The sequence below is a fragment of the Urtica dioica genome, chromosome 9 (assembly GCF_054948205.1).
Source record: "Urtica dioica subsp. dioica isolate 48M chromosome 9, U.dioica_male_clone48M_v1_H2, whole genome shotgun sequence".
In the NCBI taxonomy this organism is placed as follows: Eukaryota; Viridiplantae; Streptophyta; class Magnoliopsida; order Rosales; family Urticaceae; genus Urtica; species Urtica dioica.
The window spans coordinates 9519158-9542686 of record NC_142764.1 but is presented as its reverse complement, the minus strand read 5'-3'; the positions used below and the strand labels follow the sequence as shown (position 1 = coordinate 9542686).

Sequence of the window (23529 nt, the reverse complement as noted above, 5' to 3'; positions counted from 1 at the left end):
TGAACATTAACCTTCTTTCAGGAAGACTGGATTCCGTATCTGTAAATCACTTCCCACTCGAATCATGCTCTGAGAAAACTCCCAAGACATAAGCTGTGATTAGCATGAATAGCCTTTTAGCGAATGAGTCAAAGAGCTCAGTAACATAACCCAGTGTCCATGATCACTTCAGGATTTAGATCAAGTCTCACTGTGACCATCATAGTGGCCTCGGTTAGTGTGTCGTAACGGTCCTTAAACGACACATCTACAACCAAGACCTGTCCAAGTCGTACACTTACCACAAGTGTAGAATGCTCCCACATAGTGATCAGCCTTCACCCATGTGTTCCACATATATGACTTTAGATATAGCTTTCCAGGCGTATATCAGTCATCGACCATGTTTTAGCACACCGCCCGAACTCAGGTGCCCAACACGTGACTCAGTTTAATACGGAGGCTATGGAAGATAGTTGTTATTGATTCTAATTGTTTAGAACTCAACCCACTAATCATATAATGCTAATAAAGTAATCTTATTATCGAATTTAGTAATCATTTATTCATTATCTTCAAGTGGGCAATATTCCTAACAACTGCATCACAATGTTGTTGAGTGGCGTGAATCCAATTTTGCATTTTGCGATGACTCAGCGAGAGAATATTTGTTCGTTCTCTTCTCCTTCATTTTAAATTACCTACTTTTGATGCTTACGGATGCATGTTGAAATTACTTAGTGTGTATTGAGAAGGTTATTCAACTATGACGGTGGAACTACTGATTGATTTTAGCAGTATTAATTAAATCGACAATTAAATAATCAATCGAACAGAGTGAAATAAAAGGGATCCACTATCTCCAACGGATGACTTAGGTTTGCAGACTCCCTCTAAAATGTCTAGCTTCTTTGACTTCTCCAACGGATGGCAATCTGAGATCCCCGCAGACTAAAGACTCCCACTCTTTTTTACGCGACTCATTCTCCCGAAGATCTCACGATCCTATCCCGAAGATCTTCTCAGCGTATCAACGCAAAACACGCACTCACAACTTTTGTATGAATCGTGGACATCAGCAACAAGTTCCTTGAACTAGTTGTCGATGAAGATCTTCTAGCCGAGAGGCTGGTTCAAGTTTAAGGTAGGCATGTATTGACCTAAAAGTGCCGATTGACCTAATGAAACCCTAGGAAAGTTTTATAGGGGTCAATAAAAGAATCTCCACGAATTAGAGCGATCTGGAAACTAAATCCGATCATATCTCTATGATTTTCAAAACTAAAAACACAATATTTTGAACTTGGTTGAACAACTTCTTGCAACTTTGACTTGAACAGCTGTTACAATTTATTTTGCCTAAATAAAACCTATGCCACAGAGGATCCAAGAATTTCCCCCTTGGCATTGGCATTTTTTTGGCAAAACAAAACAAAAAAACTACGGAGAGTGCTTCAAGAAATACACATTACGCAGAGTGCTTCGAGAAAACAAAACAACTATAACAGTTTTAACGAGTTCAAGCATAACTAACAACCCAAAATACCCCCTTTTTTGCCACAAAAAGGACAAGTCAAGGAAATATAACAATCTAGGTTAATAGTAAAAGTGCTGAAAATACTGAAGAGAAAACAAAAGAAAAAAATTACATAATTATTCACGCATCGGCTTGATCACGATCTTCTTCTTCATCTTCAGCTTGGACTTCTTTAACCGGGTACTTAGGAGCAATGATAGATGCTTTCTGGAAATAGTAATCCTCTTGATCTTAGTAGTCTTGAAATTAATCTCCGCTTCGAGCTGTCTGAAGATCCTCTCTTTTATGGCAGCAGAGAGAAAAAAGAATATACCTGCACCAGGGAAAGTTGGTTGAACAACTTCCTGAACAACTCGAGCAGTCTAGTCCCCCTCAATGTCGTTTATATGCTTCCATGTGAACAACTTGGGATCTGTATTGAAACGCAAAGGCACTCCAGAAAATGCATCATAATGTATTTTGAACTCTGGACACTACTTGAGTACCAACTAAAAAATAAGATAAGGAAACCTGATGGGGTGATTCACTTTCTCAGATGTGGCATGAGCAACTGTTGTCAATGGTGCCCACAAGAAGAGTTGTAGTGTGTATTTATGTACATTTGATGTCATAAAGTCTCATGAAGACTCTTGCTTGTAATTGCTTATTCATTAATAAAAAAGTTGAAACGTTCATTCATTCTTCCGTGTCTGTTTGAAGCTTTATGATATAACATTAGTCTTTAGTCCATAAACAAACTAAACAACTTACGAAGAGACAAATGTAGATTTGCATGAACAAACTCTTCGTAGTTTGCTTAAAACTATATATTCGCAATCTAAGGGTCAAAGGACTATTGACCCCAGTATGATTGTTAGAAGAATCTATGATGTCTGGTTATGAGGCATTGAGAGTTGGAGACTCTATAGTTCTTCTAGGTATCTTCCGAAGGTACTGAATTGACCAGTGCACTTCTAGAGACAAGATAAGAACAAACCATTTAACCTCTTATGTCTCGAAGTCACTACGTATGAATTGCATCGTGCTTACCTTAATCCTGAAATGAGACATGTCATTTCACACCTTAGTATTCTCATTTGAGAAAGTCAGAGTTCGGACTCACTATGTGATTCCGAACAAGGCCTATTGGTGAAGTACTAAGTTGTGAGAATGTCATGAGTAACTTTGTGAAGTTCTCATAGATATGGAATTCATGTCCAAGATTGCTGAAATGCAATGTATATCACCTCATGCTTTGTTCCTTGGAGTGTGAATAAATGAACTGGCCAGTGTCCAAATTGAGTCCTGACTTTTTTGGATGAAACAATGTGACTTGTTAGCTCCTCGTCAATACATTGTTTCTAACTTATTCACAAGCGACAAAGGAGTTGAGGAAATAACAGCTAGAAGGGTAAAATGGTAATTTTGTAAATCCCGACTAGCTGATGATATTCATGAAGGGTAAACACTGATAATATTCTGTGGATCCACTCATTACAATTAGGTTGAATTCTTGAGTAGAAAATAAATTCATTTGAACCGAGAGATTTTCAGTGTCAACTCTTTAGTGGAGTCAGTTGACATTAAGCTAAACTTGGAAAAAGGTTTGTGAACTTTTGAGTCCAAGTATTTTAGCTCAAGCTTTGTTCATTTGGATCCATGAGGTCACTGTCACGAATCACATCGATTAGGAATAGTTAAACTGGAAGCTAAGTCAAAACAAGAACGAAAATTGTCAAAAGGGTAATTTTGTCTTTTGGACATAGGACGAAATGAATGTCAATAAATTTTTTTGACATTGTCATATGATGACAAATGATTTAAACCACTCGGCCATATTGATGAATTTGGGCCTTGAGGATTAATTTCATTTCATAGAATTTTACTTGAAAATTCTTAATGGGCTTTTCTTATATTGTCATGAACAAATAAAGAAACATCTAGAAGCATGTTCTAGAAGGCCAATTTCGTGCATACCCTAGAGAGAAAGAGGAATTTATTTTGTGCATTGATGTATGAAGATACTTGCCAAGAGGAAAAGAGGAAATTGGCTCATGAATATGTGATATTCTATAGAAGAGGAAACTACCTTATTGAAGGTAAGACCTCTCCTATAAATAGAAGCCTCATTCTTCTCATTTTTCTCATGCCACATAAGTTAGAGATTGAGAGACTCTCTCTCTAGAACCTTGGCCGATCCCCTCTCTCTCTCTCTCTCTCTCTCTCTCTCTCTCTCTCTCTTCAATTTCGTTTTATTGTTTTGGCACCTAGGTCCTCATTTGACCTAGAGTTTAGCTCTGCGACTTCAAGACTCGTTCTTAAGTCCTAGTGTTTAAAAGTGCCCACTCACTGATTCCTTTGATTTCGAGTGATTTAGTGATAGAAACCATCGTGGTTGCTCGAGTTTCCGAGGAAAGAAAGAGAGACGTGCTGCGAGGAGACGAGCGTTGCAAACTTTCCAAAAGCTTCTCAAAGATCAAGCTTCAAGAAAGGTTAGTAAACTTCTATGCTCATTATAGTTTTTATTTATATGTACTTGCTCTTTGTCTAGGTTAGTAAAAACCGTTTTTACTTGAAAATAAAATTTTTAAAATTCCGCCGCTTAACGAAGCGTTAAACTTTTTCTTAAACCCTAGATCAATTCCAACAGAAACAATATGATCGAAGATAATATACACAATAAACACATTGCTCTTATTGCCAACAGCAAACAAGTTCACACATTGATCAATTCCAACAAGTTTTCTCTTCCAGTGAGACACATGGCCACTTTGTTCAGAACAGGTTCTTCTGGAACTGTGTACCTCTTCGACAACGACTCAATCTCTAGAACTGTGTACCTCTCTTCATCAAGTAGCTTCTTATGATCACTTATCTTTTCACCACCACATCCCATTTATTGGCGTGAATCTGGGAAATAACCAAAGACACCTTTCTTCTAAAATCCAGGTGCTGTTGATGATTGTCCTTTCTTCTTCAAAGGGCAATAATTAAATACGAGAGGTTTCCACGTCATCATCACTCTATGTATATTCATTATCTTCAGAGACTCTAGCCATATCATCATTAGACTCTTTAAAAGAAATGGCTTTCCTCTTAGCACATGTCTTCTTCTTAGAGGAACCGCGACAAACTTCATACCTTCCATGAGACTGCTAATTGAAGAATGTCATTAATGTATCAAGGAAGAAAGAAGAGAACAACTCCAGCAGCTTTTGAAACACCTTCATGTTGCACAATAGGAGATTCACCATCTTGATGGTTCTTGAATTCTCATTCTTCTTCCTCAACTAACTCATCCTCCTGAGATTCTTCGTATTCACAACAGTTGTTTGAACAACTTCTTCAACAACAGTGTCCTGAGGATGAGCACAATATCTTCAGCCTAACTAGCGACGAAGGCTGGAGACCTCTTCTTCTTCTTCAGTCGTTCTCTTCACTTAGTTTGGCATTAGACTCTTCAGACCCACCAAGAGCAACAATCGAGACATCAAGTTGTATGACTTTGTCAAATTATTATTCTCAATGAATTTTCTTCTTGTGGTAAATGTTCAATCATTGATCTGGTGCTTCATCAATGTGAGGACTAGGCGCGTGATCCTCCCATGTTATGCATCACCCTGATCTAAACGTTCGACATTATCTTTTGGACTCATTACAGGTTCAAGAGACTTAACATATGGATTGGCTAACCCAAAAGACATAGAAAGAATATGATTTACCTCAGACATAGAACCTCCAAACAAATCTTCCAAGATAGGGCCTATTCTGGTGCATGCTCCGACGGAGCAACATCACCAACAGAGGGCTGAGCCACAATGACTGTCTCAAACTCAGAAACAACTGCTTCATTATGATCCTTATCTTCTCTAACATGAGCAACATTCTCTTGAACTTCGGGACTTTCTTCCAGACTAAGAACTTGTTCAGCCATCTTCTTCGTCGAAGATGACTTTATGGACATTTCTTCTTTTATTTCTTCAGATACATCTTAAATGATGGTTCTGGTGCTTCGACAAGGTTAGGGTTCTCATAATGACCCCCCCCCTGAGTTGCATGCGCATGGTCAGGCATTTCCTTAATAGTCTTTGAACCCATTACAAGGTCATGGACAAGAACCATCAACAGAAAGGACACCAAGATTAGGGCTAACCTGGTCCACATTTGTAGCAAGACCCTCATCGACGGAAAGAAGATTATGAAAATTCTCCTTAAAGTACCTCCATGGCGGTGGCGACAACAATAATAGTAAGAGGAATAACATAAGTTTCTGAATGGGGTTGAGATTTGACCGGAGCAAGAGCAAGTGCAGAGGCAAGCTTTGATGAACAAACAATCTCTATATATATTTATCTTCAATAATAAACATGGTGACACTCCCCTTAATTCCACGTCAACCACAAGAAAATAAATCTTGTAATAGCACCTGGCTGACAGACATGCAATGAACAAATTAATTCTCAATAACACAAAGATCCAATCGATGATCCAACTGTTTCAAATTTCGTAATGTCAAGAAGCTTCATGAGAACACTGATCGCACACATGTTGTTACAATAAGAAGTTACACCATCTTCTTGAACATCATTCATTTGCTTCGTCAAGATCTTCTGCGAATGGCTACTCCCAGCGATTGTAACCCCTTGAAGTTTTCCGATCATATCATCCATTCTTGCAAGGAAGGGAGACAAAAGAATCACCCACACACAAGGTAGGGGAAAAAAACTCTCGTAGAAAGGAGATAAAAAAAAATATGTAACATTCAATTGACATTATATATTTATATTTATAAATTTCAATAAAATATGAGGAATTATCTTTGAATTTTTAGGAAAAATAAAAATTAAGGGTTATTTCTATAAAAGCATTAAAAACGGGTTTACACAAGAAAAAAAAACATACATATAATACATATATGTATGAGTTACTAATTTTTTAATTTTTTAAATATGTTCTCTTTTACATTTTTTTAAATCAAACAACAGTACTTTTATATGGGAGTAACATTACTGTATGTAGACCAAATAATCATTAACGTATATTTGATGAATATATTTAAATAATAATATATAATTTCTTAAAAAAAAAATTATACAATGCGAGCACAGCCATGCCGGGAGCATGGCTTTTAAAACTACTAAGGATAAAATAATGAGAAATTGTCTTATTTGCCACTCTTTTGATAATTTTTTCCCACATTCCACTAAAACCTTAATTTGTCCCAAAATGCCACCAAGACAATTTGTAAAGAAAATAGATAGTCAAGGGCAAACTTGACTTTTTACACTTGTCTTGGTGGCATTTTGGAACAAATTAAGGTTTTAGTGGAATGTGAGAAAAAGTTATCAAAAGAGTGGCAAATGGGGACTATAAATTCTCGTGGACAGCGATTAAAAAGAATCAATTTTCACGAATATACCACATTCAATGACTTTGCTAGCTAAGCATCTGACCATTGAGTCAAACATTATTGTTAGCACGATATCTGGCAATAGTGTGACGCCACATGGAACTATATATGACCGAGGAAAAAATTGTTCAATTTTTTTTTTTTTTGAAAAATCTAATACTCGTCATTCAAAACATTGAGTTTGCAATCCATGTTTCAAGCATGTTTAAAATTTAACCATATTTAGTGACATGACATCATTAATCAAATAGTAATTCACATAATTATCTTATGATTTTCATACATTAATTTTGATAAACATACATTCTTTCTTACATTTTTCTCCAATGGGAGGTGGTCAAATACACTAAAATAAAATAAAAAAAAATAAGTATGGCGAAGGGAAGATGATGAGAGAGTAGAGAGAAGAGACGTGTGGAGACGACAACGACTAAGTTTTAATTTTTTTTCTTAAGAAAACTAGTGTCATGCAAGGTAGCGATTGATGATGAATATGAACGTCAAATGATGACTCTCAACATCGAGTCGATAAAGCTTACATAACAAAAGTGAATCAATTAAAACTCAAGGAAGAGCTTTACGCTTGCTTGAAAGGCCATTGCATTTAGTTTGGGGAAGGCTTGGATAAAACCTCTAACACGGTAAATTGGACGAGAAAATTGCTCAAGACAAATATCCTTTTTCGCCCTAAATATAAAAATGAGAACCAATTGGACGAGGAAATTGGGGGAATTCATCCAATATACCACTTCAACGAGAATGTCATGATCCGGGTTGTGAGAGAGAAGCAACGGTGCAATGATGCCACTCACATAACACTCAGGGATGAGGCTATCTAATTTTTAACCGAAATGTATCCATGTTATATTTTTCAACATCAGACAATCGACCATAGTGCAACTATTTGTCATTAACTTGGTGCAACGAATTCATCCATACAATAGCGGACGCCCCATATCTCCTAGGATCTAGCGTCACCAATAGCACTAGGGCTGACCTATACATATAACATTACTTTATAGAAGGAGCATCATGAGGAATATCCAAGATAAAGAGACATCATTTGACAAATATGAAAGAAGTAGCCATCGACGTAACCTACTCATTTTCAACTGCAATGATGAGGATGCTTTATATCAAGGTGACAATTACCCCTATATTTGGGCCTTGAGTGCAAAAAATCAAATTGATCCTCGAGGAATTTCTACATAATATTTTATTGATCTCTATAAGATTGGTGACATCTACATGAAGAAAGGAATTCATTACTACAAAATTGAGATCTTACAACGCTTAAAAACAGTTGTAGAATGATTCTACAACGCTTGTCAAGCGTTGTAGAATCCAGCGTTATAGAAGCTTCTACAACGGTATGATTCCATTGTACAATTTTCAAATATTATAAAAATCCTCGCCGCGGCGATGTATAATATTCACCGTGGCGAGATATTCTACAACGGATGTTATAATCGTTGTAAAAGTTTCTCGCCGCGGCGAAAAATATACATCGCTGTGGCAAGGATTTTTATATTATATGAATAAATTCTCGCCGCGGCGATGTAGAAGTTTCGCCGCGGTGAGTTATTCTACAACAGATTTTATAACCGTTGTAGAAGTTTCTCGCCGCGGCAAAAACTATGCATAGCCGTGGCGAGGACTTGGCTTGAACCTCGCCGCGGCGACGTATATTTGGCGCCGCGGCGAGAAGATTCTACAACGGATTCAAATATATTGTAGGAAGTTTTATTTTTTTTTTAAATCTCGCCGCGGCGACTCCTAAATCTCGCCATAGCTGTATTAGCAATCCTGGTGAGTTTTTCACGCTTGAGTCCCCTTTTTCCTTTTTTAAGGACCCAATCCTCTCCCGGAATGCACAACGCCCTCGCCATCTCCTCATGGATGCAAGTATTTAACCATTCCCGATAGCCCCCATTGTCGAAAGGCACATCTAGGGTCCCAAGCAAAGCGTTGATGGCTCTGATACTCACATCGACCTTTATACCCGGACCGTCACAACATCTCGAACGCTATCCGGTAAGTTTGCATAAAATACGTACACGAAGTTTAAGTTCACATCGAACTCGGGTATGACACATTACTTCACCCAGTCATGGCCTTGAATACTGTTGCGGATTTGCACTCCTATGGCGGTGTTAGTGCTCACATTAATTGAATCCCCGTTCAGGTATCACACTACGCAACAAGATAATGTCGTAGCGTTCTTAAGTGGCCTTGCTAGTGAAGATATTTGTATTATAATCCGCTTCGAGAGACGGTTGATGAGCTCGCTTCAATTAACTTTTGCGTTTACTAGGACCTTTGGAAGTGCTCACAGCCATGGCGCCCGCAGGAGTTCTGGTTCGAACTATTTTTCATCTTTACAAAGCATAATCATAAATAATTCAATCTGAACATCTACAATCAACATAACCATTCCAAATACTAACTATGTCACAACAATCACTAATTCTCTATCAATTCCAGCTCAATTTAAACATAACAATCTTAAATTATAACTTAATTTCAACCTCAAATTAAAAACAATATCAAATCATAACTCAATTCATTCACAATTTCAAACAAAAAATTAATATTCAATCACACAAAAAACATGTTTTTACATTCACAAAATATTCTAACTCAAAGTATCTCGCCGCGGCGAGAATTCAATGTCGCCGCGACAAATTTTAACGCAATTCATTCACATAATAAAAAAAAATCTTAATTTCGTGTTCTAACCAAGCAAAATCAAACAAAACCCTAAATTTGTGAATTGTGAATTAAACAAATTTGGGAAAACAACATGAAATTCCCGAAAACCACATGAAATTCAGGCTATAACAACCATAAAAAACATAGAAAATCATACCTTGAGAAGTTGGGGAAGAGAGAGAGAGAGAGAGAGACAGAGAGAGAGGCGGCGAGAGAAGATGGCGGTGAGGACGTGGCGAGAGAGGATGGCGGCGAAGACTTGGCAAGAGAGGTCTGCGGCGAACAAGTGGCGATGGTTTTTGGGCGGCGAGATCTTCACAGACTCGGTCGAAAATGGGTCTCTCGGCTTTGGGTGGAAGAAAAAAATGAAAAAAAACTGAATTTGGCCTTTTATAGTGAGACCCTAAAAAGTCACGAAATCTCGCTGCGGCGAAAAATGTACTTCACCGCGGCGAGACGCTCCTAGAACGTCTATTTTAACCGTTGTAGGAGCTTCTGGCCACGGCGACGAAGGAATTTTGCCGTGGCGAATTTCATTACATGACATTATTCCACAACGCTTGGACTATCCGTTGTAGAAGGTTGTCGGCGCGGCATAAACACACGTCGCCGCAACAAGGATTCTACAACAGATAGTCTAAGCGTTGTGGGAAATCTGAAATATATGAAATTTTACAACACTTGTAGTAAGCGTTGTAGAAACACCATGCTTCTACAATGCTTAGCCATAAGCATTGTAGAAACACCCAGTTTTTACAACACTAATTTTAAGCGTTGTAGAGTCCCTAGTTTCTACAACACTTAGCAGTAAGCGTTGTAGAACATGGGCGTAGAATCCAACATTTGTAGTAGTGATTCTATCTTCTGTCCCAAATGTCACTTCTGTAATAAAATCACAAACATTACTTTTATTCATCCAAAAGATCAAGCTACCATTTCTTAGCGCACAAACGCTCACTACTACAAATTTAGTTTTCTGATGCGCATGACTATCAGGTGCGACTAGTCGCACCTAAAAGTCGCATCTAAATGACTTTCGGGTGCGACTAGTCGCATCAGATTGTCAACCAGAAGTCCAAAAAAATTTCGCTAATTTTTTTTTTCTTTTGAGTATCAGGTGCGACTTTGTCGCACCTGATTGTTAAAAAAACTTTCAGGTGCGACTTTGTCGCACCTGATTGTTTAAAATTCTAAGCGGGCCAATTCTCCCCCTCATTTTTTCATTCAGTTTTAAAATGAGAAAGAATTTAAAAGAAAAGAAAGGACACGGGAAAGAGAAAGAGAAGAAAGAAAGAAAAGAAAGAAGAGAGAAAGGGAAAGAGAGAGAGGGAGCCGAGAAAGAGAGAGCCGAGAGAGAGCTCCACCGCGCGCGCGTCTCAGCCGAGCAGAGCGCCACCGCCGTAAGCTCGCCGTGGCCGCCGTGACCCATCCTCCACCGCGCGCTTCAGGCCGAGGAAAAGAGATGTCGCCGGGAGTCGCGAGGACGCCGGAGCAAGAGCGACCACCGAGGAAGGAGTGAGTGGTTTCCGGAGAATCTAATTCCACGAAAATAAGGTGAGGAAGTCTCTTTCTCGGATGGATTTTCGAGCTAGGGTTTATAGCTCATAATTTGGGGATTTTGATTCCGGGATGATTTCTATGCAATTGATTGTGTTTAGTTGATCTTTGGACCCGATTATTGATGTTGAGGACTTGAAATTGGTGATTGATTTCGGATTTCTTGGTTGTGGTTTGAATTTGGCCGAATTTGTGAAAAAAAAAACTGTTTGAACTGCCTCTGTAAATCGACGTGGACAGACCGATATGATCTGAGTTCTTATTTTTGGATATTTTTCATGGATAGTAGACTGTATGAGCTTTCTAAAATGACCAAGAACATGTAAATCCATTGAGTATTGAATGAGTTATGAATTTCCAAAGTTTGTGTTTCGCAGCAGTAAAACGGGATTTCCAGAATTGTAACAGTGAATTACGGTCTGTTTTTGAGATAGCTATTCTTGTCGTATATATGCTTGTAGTATCTCGTTAGAAAGCTACATGAGTCTACTTTCATTTTCCGCTAGAATCAATCGATTTCAAGTTTTGTAGCTTGAGTTATGATGGCTTAAGCGCTAGTGGGTCAGGCTGTCGGGAATTCTTTTGACTTGTTTATGTTTGTCGAGCGTTCGATTCTTGTGACTTGATGGTTTATGAATGTTTGAAATTGGGGGTTTTTTTTTATTTTGAACGTGGTATGGAGATTTTGAGGTTATTTTCATGATTATTGGTTTGATTTGAGGTTGGGTTTGTGTTTGTTTTGGATTTTTGGACGAGGTTGGTTTGAATTTTGTGATGTTGGCCGTGAGTTGTGCTTGGCCGTGAGTTGTGCTATCCACCGGTATTTCTCCGTCATCGTCCCGAGCCCCTCCGAACCTCTCCGTGCGCTCAGCCCCTGCTCACTCTCCGCCGTGCGCTCGCCTCGTCCCGAGTCTCTGCAGGTTAGTGTTTAGTTTAGAATTTGTGATTAGTTTGTGAAATTGTGAAAAAGTAATATTTTTAGTTTAGTTTAGTTTGTGAAATTGTGAAATTGTAATTAGTTTAGTTTGTGATATACTAATATGTTTAGGTTAGTGTTTAGTTTAAATTTGTTTTTGTTTTAATTAGTTTTGATATATTGTAATTTATCAATTAGGAATTGTAATTAGTTAATGAAATTAAAATTAAGATTAATAATTGTAATAATGTAATAATGTGATTAATTTATCAATTAGGAATTGTAATTAGTTAATTAGTTAATTGATTAGTAATTGTAATAATGTGATTAGTTTAAATTTGTTTTTGTTTTAATTAGTTTTGATATATTGTAATTTATCAATTAGGAATTGTAATTAGTTAATGAAATTAAAATTAAGATTAATAATTGTAATAATGTAATAATGTGATTAATTTATCAATTAGGAATTGTAATTAGTTAATTAGTTAATTGATTAGTAATTGTAATAATGTGATTAGTTTAAATTTGTTTTTGTTTTAATTAGTTTTGATATATTGTAATTTATCAATTAGGAATTCTAATTAGTTAATGAAATTAAAATTAAGATTAATAATTGTAATAATGTAATAATGTGATTAGTTTATCAATTAGGAATTTTAATTAGTTAATTAGTTAATTGATTAGTAATTGTAATAATGTGATTAGTTTAAATTTGTTTTTGTTTTAATTAGTTTTGATATATTGTAATTTATCAATTAGGAATTGTAATTAGTTAATGAAATTAAAATTAAGATTAATAATTGTAATAATGTAATAATGTGATTAGTTTATCAATTAGGAATTGTAATTAGTTAATTAGTTAATTGATTAGTAATTGTAATAATGTGATTAGTTTAAATTTGTTTTTGTTTTAATTAGTTTTGATATATTGTAATTTATCACTTAGGAATTGTAATTAGTTAATGAAATCAAAATTAAGATTAATAATTGTAATAATGTAATAATGTGATTAGTTTATCAATTAGGAATTGTAATTAGTTAATTAGTTAATTGATTAGTAATTGTAATAATGTGATTAGTTTAAATTTGTTTTTGTTTTAATTAGTTTTGATATATTGTAATTTATCAATTAGGAATTGTAATTAGTTAATGAAATTAAAATTAAGATTAATAATTGTAATAATGTAATAATGTGATTAGTTTATCAATTAGGAATTGTAATTAGTTAATTAGTTAATTGATTAGTAATTGTAATAATGTGATTAGTTTATCAATTAAGAATTGTAATTAGTTAATTGATTAGTAATTGTAATAATGTGATTAGTTTAGGTTAAAATTAAGTTTAGGTTAAAATTAGTTTAGGTTAAAATTAATATATAATCAGCATATTAATTTTTTTAAAAAAGATAAAGAGCATCAGATGCGACTAGTCGCACCTGATAGTCAAGACTTTCAGGTGCGACTAGTCGCACCTGATAATCAAGAGGATTATCAGGTGCGGACTTTCGGGTGCGACTTTGTCGCATCTAAAGTCGCATCTGAAAGTACTTTCAGGTGCGACTTTTGCACTTTCAGGTGCGAAAAAAGTCGCACCTGATGCTATATTTTGTAGTAGTGGCTAGAGAGGAATTATGTATTTAAGAAGGGAATCAAGAATACTATCAAATGCCGAGTCTTCATTCCAATAGTAGAGGGTGACACCTAAATTTAAGAATAGATCTTATTTTTAAGTTTACATTAAGAGTTTAAACCGACTTAAGTCGGTTTGACATGTCTATTTTTAAGGATGTGGATCACCGTGTCACATTGAAAGATATTATTGTATATATTAAAAAAGTTAGCCTCTTCTCAATTGTGCTACATACACTTATAAGGAGAACTTATCTTGAATTTTTTCACACCAGTAAATATTATAGATCCACCTTGAGGATGCGACTTTAGTGCACCAAAAGAATATTGTCATAACTTTTATAAGACGTCCATGTATTCTCAACCTAAAGAAAAGAGGATGAAGTATAAGAGTTCTCGAGGATGAATAAAAATGAAAGTAATGCACAAGTCGTGACCTATTGAGCAAAATATACAACGGTCTGCTCATTGACTTCCAACCCACTGATCTAAAAAAAGCCAACTCCTATGAAGCTTGACGTAAAGAAGAAATACCATGTAATTCATATGAGTACTATGAGGAGTTGGATCACAAAACTTACAAATATTTCAATCATAGATAAAATCTTATTTGCTGGGGCCATCTTGAAAGTGAATAATATGTATACGCCAAGTTGAATGAGGACAATGTCAAGATAGGAATATGCTGCTCAAAGACATCGTTGCAAACAGACATATGATCTTGTGCCGACCGTATCTTGAGGGTAAGTCCCACATGGTACTTATGAACTTTTCCGTTGAGGCAAAATAGCTTCAATGATCCTTTGTATAATAATCATAGAGAATCCCCAAATAACTTAAAAGGAAGAGCCGATGTTCTTCGGAAAAAAAAAGATGCTTTTACCCCGAGTTATCCCTATAATGACTCACATTTATCCCTAATAAGTGGTACCTCAACATTCGCAAAATCTTAATGGATAAAAGTTCTTTCGACTTCCTTGATTCTGACATCATTGTCTACGTTGGAATCGGTGATTTAAAGAAGAGCTTACAATGATTGGATTGTTTCACTAGTGTAACCTAATCTTAGAAGAGCCATCCGATAACCTAAAGTGGATTGTGGTCATAAATAAAACTATATATCCATCAACGTGATAATTGGTTTACCAACTGCAATAATTGTCCAAGCGATCATTTTGACATACCCACCTAGCATATAGAATTGCTTGTTATGATACGAGTTGATGTTTTATGGAGAAACTAGTATGATGCAAGGTCTTATTACTTAAACTCTGTATGTAATGACAAACGAGAATAGCTAGTACAACGTCATATTTAAACGGTCCACGATGATGAAATCTCCCTCCCCGACTATGCACCAAACACCTACCTAGAGTATGATAAAAAAAAGTATCCATATTCACGATTTAGTAAAGTACAAATCGATAATAGTTGGATATCGACCATGAACATATAAAAAATGCCCATATTCACGATTTAGTAAAGTACAAATCGATAATAGTTGGATATCGACCATGACCATACCACAAATCCTTGATGAAAAATTGAAAAATTACTTGAAGCGATAAAACAGTGAAGGGATAAGTATGAAATTCATTGCAATGAATTTACAGAGAAGTTAAGCACTCGACCTTGTTTTGAACCCAATGTTAATGAAACGGTTATTTAATTATTTGCACATGAGTTGAATGCTCCAACCTCAATGATACAAATCTATCGATTAGTCTGTAAACCAACCAACCATTAGTTTCTAAGCTTCATGGGCGCTTACTCGGAGTGAAATTTGATCCTGATGTTCAAGCCCGATTGAGAACACAATACTTTCGCCAAAGATAAAAGATTTTACTATGACGATGTCATATTATTTTGTTTGAAGAATGTAGGAGTAGCCTATCAAAGGAAAGCCAAACAGATATTTTACCACTATATAGACAAGAGTACGAAAGTATGCGTTGATGATATGCTCGTCAAGCACACCCATGAAATTGATTATGTAAAGTTGAATCCCGTAATACTATCTTTAAAGTGGCATCCTGGAAATTCTTGGGATTCATGGCCACCAAATGAGGCGTCAAAAAAAGTCCAAAAATATTCATGCGCTGTTCGAAATAAAATCTCATCAAACATCTAAGGCATTGAACTCTTCACAAGGTGTATGGTAGCCCTTAACCACTTCATTTAAAATTAATAGATACATGCCTTCCATTTTTAAAGTCATTCGAGACTCTAAAAAAATTTACATAGCCAAAGGGTGGTTTAGTAGCCTTTCAGCAGCTCAAGGCACATACCTGTCAATATAATAATTGTATATATAATTTGACAATTAGAGAATGACTTTATATGTACATGTTTGTCTCCAAGATGAGTCGAGTGTAAGCTCAATATATAATAAAGAAGTAGTTGGCATACATATGAAATAAGATCGATTCGATTTAATTTTTGAAATTTTTGGGTTTTATCCCGGCCTATGTAATTTTGTAACAACTAAATTTTGGTTAACCATCCTCCCGTTAACTTTAAGTAGAATTTGTTGCACTTAGTCAGTCCCCTAGCTTCTTTTAAGATTCTAGCAAAAGTTTCATTTTATTAAAAAAAAAACTAGCCCACCCAATCCGCAGTAAATTAATTAAACAGTAAATACTCTTTAGTTAATTAATTTACTACGGCTGGTGGTTATTTTCTTAATAAATTGAAACTTTGACTATTTTTTTAAAAAAAGATGTTGTGCTTTTAGGCTATTGGTCTAATTATCCCTTATTTAACACGCTTTAGATCTTAAATAAGATTTTTTTTTAAATTTTTTTCTCAACTATCTTAAATAAAAATATTGACGATGCTGGGAATCATGCTGAAGATATTTTATAGCCAAGCAAAATTGAGCATTTGTTTGATTTGGTTTGGTTATAACCGAATCAAATTATGTAATAAGTGAGAGCCGATATTGTGAAATGACTCAGCTCAAGCAAAATATTTTTTTTATTGTTGACGTGATTGGCATTTAATTCAATTTAATAGGACTCCGATAACCCATTTTTCATTTTTTTATGGCCCTATATCAATTTCAAGTTGGTTATTAAAGATTTTTTTAAAGTAGTTTTACTGTTTGTGTTGATTGAACTCACAACCTCCATTTCGAAAGTGATATTAAGTTATCAACTAGACTATATTAGGTACACTGTTGGTGATTAAAGTTTATAGAGGGCATCAAATCAATATTTAAAATTTCAAGTAATATTAGTATATTACCAATGGTGCCTAAAAAATAGGAATGGATACCAATCGTCTTTATTTAATTTTTTTTTTCTTGTTGTGGGACCAAGTGTTGCACGGCAAGGCTGTGCGCTGGCCATCGAGAGTAGTAAAACAAAACCTCGGAATGGCCAAATAACATAAATAAAATAGAAATAAATAAAATAGAAAAACAAGAGTCCCAACGGCTCTTACACGAGAAACCCAGGTATTGTGACCGTTTCTGTGGGCTCCGCTTGAAAAAGAACACATATAACCGTTGCGACTGTCGTACGTTGTTCCCCAGACAATAAAACGAAAAAACCATAAGAACTCAAGAAGAGCCCCCTGAAACCCCACACACACCCACAATCAGAGAAAAGAAAGCCATTAACGTCAACAGGAGGAAATATACTTTTATTATTATCTTCTTCGTCTCTGTGCGAAAATGACTGTTGAGGAGGCCCAACTGGGTGACGAGGTTCCGGTTTGCGAGGAGACTCAGGAGCTCAAGAAGCTCGACAACAACAAGGCTGTTGACGTCAACGATGAAGAGCAAGAAAAAGAAAAAGAAGAAGAAGAAGAAGGAGAGGCGAAGCAGCCCAAGGCAGTTGAGAAGAGCTCTTCGTACAAGGAAGAGAGCAACTTCCTGTCGGACCTGAAAGAGTTCGAAAGGAAGGCTCTGTCGGAGTTCAAGAACATTCTAGAAGAAGAGGAAGTTGACAAGGAAATCTCTTTGTGGGGGATCCCGCTCCTTCCGAGCCGAGGGTCGGAGGGCACGGACGTAATTCTGCTGAAGTTCCTGCGGGCCCGGGAGTTCAAGGTCAGCGACGCCGCGGAGATGCTGAGGAAGACTCTGCTGTGGAGAAAGGAAGCTGACGTGGACTCCGCGCTCTCCGAGGCCGAGGTGGGCCCGCCTGGCGCGGCCTACTTCAGCGGCGCCGACAGAGACGGCCACCCCGTCTGCTACAACGTCTTCGGGGCCTTCTCCGGCGACGAGGCTTACAAGAGCGCCGTCGGGACCGAGGAGAATCGCCGGAAGTTCCTTCGCTGGAGATGCCAGCTCATGGAGAAGAGTGTCGGGAAGCTCGACTTCAGGCCAGGTGGCGTCTCGTCGCTCCTCCACGTCAACGACCTCAAGAACTCCCCCGGGCCCGCCAGGAAGGAGCTCCGGATCGCCGCCAAGCAGGCCATCGCGATGTTGCAGGACAACTACCCTGAGCTCGTCGCCAAGAACGTGAGTGTTGTCTGTCCATATGTCCTTTTAGTTTAACTTATGTTGCTTTTTTGGTTGTCTTATTTTTTTTTTTTTTTTTTTTGGGTGAATAGATTTTCATCAATGTTCCGTTCTGGTTCTACGCTCTGAACGCCATGTTGTCGCCTTTCCTTACTCAAAGGACGAAGAGCAAATTTGTCGTGGCTCGCCCGGGAAAGGTCACCGAAACCCTGCTCAAGTGAGTTTCATATGATTGGGAGCGAGCATCCATGATCTCAATAGCACATATTTTAACTAACAACTTTGTGATTTCAGGTACATCCCCGCGGAAGAAATCCCAGCGCAATACGGTGGCTTTAAGCGGGAAAAAGACCCCGAATTCTACGGAGACGAGTGTGCTGTCACGGAGCTGGTCCTGAAACCCGGTGTAACCGAAACCATTGAATTTCCGGCGCCAGAGGTACTGATCTATACACAAAGAGAGAGCCGTTTAATTTCTCAATCTTGGCATATTGATTGATTGAAGCTTGTTTTGTTTATATAGGCTGCTACAGATTTGGTGTGGGATTTGGTTGTTTTGGGGTGGGAAGTGAGTTACAAAGAGGAATTCGTTCCGAGGGACGAAGGATCTTACACAATCATAGTGCAGAAGGCAAGGAAGGTGGGAGCGAGCGAAGGGCCTATTTGCAACACTTTTAGGTGCAACGAGCCTGGAAAGGTTGTGCTTAACGTCACCAACACTTCGGGCAAGAAGAAGCGGGTTCTTTACCGGTTCAACACCAAGAAGACCTCCTCTTCCACCTCTTAGTCATTCATTCAACGTCTCTGTGCTCAGATGAGAATGGTCTTTTGTGTTGGGAGTCATTATTAATGTTCAGATTTCACTTTTGTTATCACATTCTTTCTTAGACAGTCTATTCTTTTTGGCGGTTAGTATACAATATCATGTGTTTAGATTTGTTCCAAGTTTGTTTTGGTTTGTTGCAAACCCTTTTGAGATAGAAAATGAATTGTTTATTTGATTCGAATATAAATATAGCTCTCTCCTTATTTTGGTTATTTTTGTCTTTGTGTTGTTCTGTACTCTCTCTCATAACGGGAAATAACTTGTCCCTGAAGTTCCCACCAGTGATGACCAACGATATGTGTCACAACTCCTTGAACGATAAACACGAATAGGTTATGGATTCTCATTGATGATAAATATAAACGGCTGCTTATGCCTGACATGTGGATTGTTAGAATTTTTATTCCTTAGATATATAATACTTGTTCATAGAGTTCTACAAAACAACAACACACATATATTCCATCAACACGAGCGAGCCACACACGCATATTTATATCTAGTTCATTGGAAGAGGAGGGATGCTTTGTTCGTTCCTGAAGAAATTGGTGGGATCAACCATAGTTTTAACCTCAACCAATCTCTCGAAATTGGTCTTGAAATACCTGACTCCCCAAACGCTTGCTTCTGCATAGCTTGTGCTTCCGTTCCCAATATCAAGATCTCTGTAATTTATGTATGCAGATCTTGGATTATTAGACACATACCGAGCCATGTAATCGTAAACACTTCTGATCCATCTGACTTGCCATTGAGACTCTCCAACATTCTCTTCCTTCTCCCAATGTACCCTATAAATGATAAGGAAAAGATTCCCACTTCGGTGTGGATATGGAACCGGAATTTTGCTCAAACTGATAGAATGCCATTCCAACATCAACTTCATACAGCCTTCTGACTAGAGTCTCCAAGGCTTTCTCCGGAATAGGTTCCGTGACAAAGTCAGATTTACCTTTGAAGGGCAAAGTGACTTGAGGAATTTGAGGCGTCCGATTAGCCAAAGCCTTAGGCGACTGTCCGCTTGTGAATCCGGCAAAACAGAGAACATATTCTATCCAGCGCATCTCAGAGCAGTCATCCCTTTCCAAGCCCAGCTCAGGAAATCTCTTCCGAACCAATTGAATAATTTTCTCAACTCCACCTAGGAACAAGCCATCGACTGAAACGTGTGGCAAAACCTTATTATTGCCTTGTGGAGTTGAAGCATTAACTATTTGAATCTCGAGAAAGAGAATCAAATCATCGACGTATCTGTGGGCTGCTTGTTGCCAGCGGTGAACAAGCTTCGCAGCTTCCTTCGGCCCAAAGATCTTGATTATGTTAAGAACATTCACAATCGAGGAACGTGAACAAGCTGGATTTTCCATGAGAGAATGACGTCGTAGCTCGCTCCTCCTCCACCGTGTATGGCCCAGAACAAATCCTCACCCATGGATTTCCGGTCAAGAACTCGTCCTTCATGTCCAATCCCTCCCGATGCTGGTCGAAGACCTTGTTCGCTAGGGCCTTGCTGAATGGATCTGCTAGGTTGTCCACCTTTGAGATCTTCTTCACCTCCACGTCTCCGCGATGCACGATCTCTCGAATCAAATGGTATTTCCTCTCAATATGTTTGGAGCGCTTATGGCTTTGAGGTTCCTTTGAGTTAGCGACAACCCCACTATTATTACACTAAAGGGTCATGGGCTCGTCGACGTTTGGAACGACTTCCACATACTTAAAGAATTTTCTAAGTTATACAGCCTCTTTGGATGCTTCACAAGAAGCCACATATTCTGCTTCCATTGTGGAGTCAGCAATGCAAGATTGCTTGATACTCATCCACACAACAGCTCCACCATTAAGGATGAACATAGATCCCGAAGTGGATTTCTTGGAATCCTTATCCGCTTGAAAATCGGAGTCGGTATATCCCGTCATAGTCAGGTCAGTACCTGAATATGTAAGCATCAAGTTCCTAGTTCTTCGAAGATATTTAAGAACATGCTTAGCAGCAATCCAGTGCTCGGGTCCAGGGTTCGATTGAAAACTGCTAACTACGCCAATTGCGAAGTAGATATCAGGTCTAGTGCAGAGCATAGCATACATGAGACTTCCTACGACTGAGCCGTAAGGAATTTTTCTCATGTCCTCAATCTCTTTTGCAGTATTGGGTGAGTGGTCCTTAGAGTGTAAGACTCCATGCCTAAAGGGTGTTTGGCCCTGCTTGGAGTCTTGCATTGAGAAGCGATCCATTACCTTATCAATATAAGATGCTTGAGAGAGCGATAGAGTCCGGTTTATCCGATCTCGAAAGATTTGGATCCCCAGAATGTAGCGGCTTCTCCTAGATCCTTCATATCGAATTACTTTGCTAGCCAGAGCTTAACCTCAAATAACTTACCCACATCATTACCTATGAGTAATATATCATGGACATATAGTACCAGAAATACAACTTTGCCTTCGCGTATTAACTTGCAAACACAAGGCTCATCTATTGACTGTTCAAAGCCGAAGCTTTTCACAGTTTCATGGAATCTAATATTCCATGACCTAGATTCTTGCTTGAGTCCATAAATGGACTTAAGTAACTCAAAAACCTTTTTCTCTTGACCTTTATCCACGAAACCATCTGGTTGAGCCATATTAATACGCTCGTCAAGATTGCCATTCAGGAAGGCAGTCTTGACATCCATTTGCCAGATCTCACAGTCGAGAGCTGCATCTACGGATAGAAGTATGCGGATGGATTTAAGCATCGCGACTGGCGAGAAGGTTTCTTCATAGTCAATCCCTTCTTTTTGGGTAAAACTTATTTATTGACAGTCATTCCATCCTATGTCCAAAAGGACAAAATTACCCTTTGGACAATTTTCGTAAAACTTGTCTAGTTCAACATTTGAACTTGTTTTGACTTAGCTTATTCATGCAAATCTATATTTACTGTTTTAAGCAAACCATGAAGAGTTTATTCATGCAAATCTATATTTGACTCTTCATTTGTTGTTAGGTTTGTTTAAAGACTAAAGACTATAATTTATCATAAAACTTCAAACAGACAAGGAAGAATGAATGAACGTTTCAACTTTCATTAATTATTCAGCAGTTACAAGCAAGAGTCTTCGTGAGACTTTATTACATCAAATCTACATAAGTAAAGGCTACTACTCTTCTTGTAGGCACCATTGACAACGCTATCCCCCTAAACATCGAACGGCTCTATCTCTATTATGTTCTTCAACGGCATCTCATTCCGGTTCGAGATGTTTCCTGTCTGTTGGCATCGGTCGCATGACATGAGAAAATTACGAAAATCCCGGAAGACGTTCGGCCAAAAGAAGCCGCTTTGAAGCACCTTAGCCGCCGTACGATTGTGCCCGAAATGTCCTCCACACTCTAGAGAATGTCAGTGTTTGAGTATGGAGGGCATCTCATTGTCGGCCACCCACCGGTGGACTATTGAATCCGTGCATTGCCGATAAAGGATCGGCTCCTCCCAATAGTAGCGTCGAATGTCGGAGAAGAATCTCTTCTTTTGGTGGTGGTTGTAATCCGGAGGCATATTGTTGCTCACCAAGAAGTTAATGATGTCGGCGTACCATGGTATTGACAACCTCTCCACCGTTAACAACTTTTCATCTCGGAAGTTGTCGTCGATAGGCAACTTTTGGTCGTGGATGTGGGTGAGGTCTTCTTGGCGTGAAATGTGGTCTGCGACGAGATTCTCCATTCATTTATTGTCTTTGATCCCCACATCGAATTCTTGGAGGAAAAGAATCCATTAATGAGCCTCGGCTTTGCATCTTTCTTTTCCATCAAGTGACGGATCGTAGCGTGGTCGGTATAGACGATGGTCTTGTTGCCAATGACATAAGGCCGGAATTTATCAAAGGCAAAGACCACGGCAAGGAGCTCCTTCTTGGTGGTGGTGTAGTTGATTTAGGCATCGTTGAGGGTTCGGCTTGCGTAGTAGATCCTGTGGAAAGCTTTCCCTCTTCGCTGCCCAAGAATTGCACCCACTGCAAAATCGCTTGCATCGGTCATCATCTCGAACAGCTCGCTCCAATCGGGTGGCACTATCACCGGGGCGGTGCTCAAATTTTCCTTGAGTGTGGTGAATGCCTCCACGAAGTCGTTGGTGAAGATGTACTTTGTACCCTTCTCGAGGAGACCACAAAGAGGCTTAGTGATCTTTGAGAAGTCTTTGATGAATCTCCGGTAGAAGCCCGCATGCCCCAAGAAGCTCCGCACACCTTTGACCGAGATTGGTGGGGGTAGTCTCTCAATCGTGGCAATCTTTGCTCGGTCTACCTCTAGCCCCTGTGCGGAGAACCGATGGCCTAGAACAATTCCCTCTTTCACCATGAAATGGCATTTCTCCCAATTGAGCTCGAGGTTGGCTTCCACGCACCTATCTAATACCATGGAAAAATTCTCGAGACAAGCATCGTAAGTTGGACCAAAAACAGAGAAGTCTTCCATGAATACCTCTATACTACGCTCAACCACATCGGAGAAGATGGCCACCATGAACCTT

The 23529-nt window shown here is 38.2% G+C and overlaps 1 protein-coding gene and 1 pseudogene across 1 annotated transcript; one reads left to right on the top strand and one right to left on the bottom strand.

Annotated features, from left to right (window-relative positions):
* Positions 1-17251: 17251 nt before the first annotated feature.
* Positions 17252-19222, top strand: LOC149384853 (Sec14p-like phosphatidylinositol transfer family protein). Its single transcript, XM_089626934.1, has 4 exons — positions 17252-18184; positions 18277-18401; positions 18479-18623; positions 18708-19222. Exons 1-4 carry the CDS (start codon positions 17396-17398, stop codon positions 18969-18971), a joined length of 1323 nt encoding a protein of 440 aa, XP_089483060.1. The 5' UTR covers positions 17252-17395; the 3' UTR covers positions 18972-19222.
* A 287-nt stretch (positions 19223-19509) lies between these two features.
* Positions 19510-22239, bottom strand: LOC149384852 (cannabidiolic acid synthase-like; annotated as a pseudogene).
* Between the last annotated feature and the right edge of the window lie 1290 nt (positions 22240-23529).

What these genes read in the sequence shown, in the direction of transcription:
- LOC149384853 (XM_089626934.1), top strand. Translation starts at nt 17,396, where the DNA reads ATGACTGTTGAGGAGGCCCAACTGGGTGACGAGGTTCCGGTTTGCGAG. An exon ending in CTGAGCTCGTCGCCAAGAAC is followed by an intron (nt 18,185 to 18,276) that starts GTGAGTGTTGTC and finishes TTGGGTGAATAG; the next exon opens with ATTTTCATCAATGTTCCGTT. An exon ending in GTCACCGAAACCCTGCTCAA is followed by an intron (nt 18,402 to 18,478) that starts GTGAGTTTCATA and finishes TTGTGATTTCAG; the next exon opens with GTACATCCCCGCGGAAGAAA.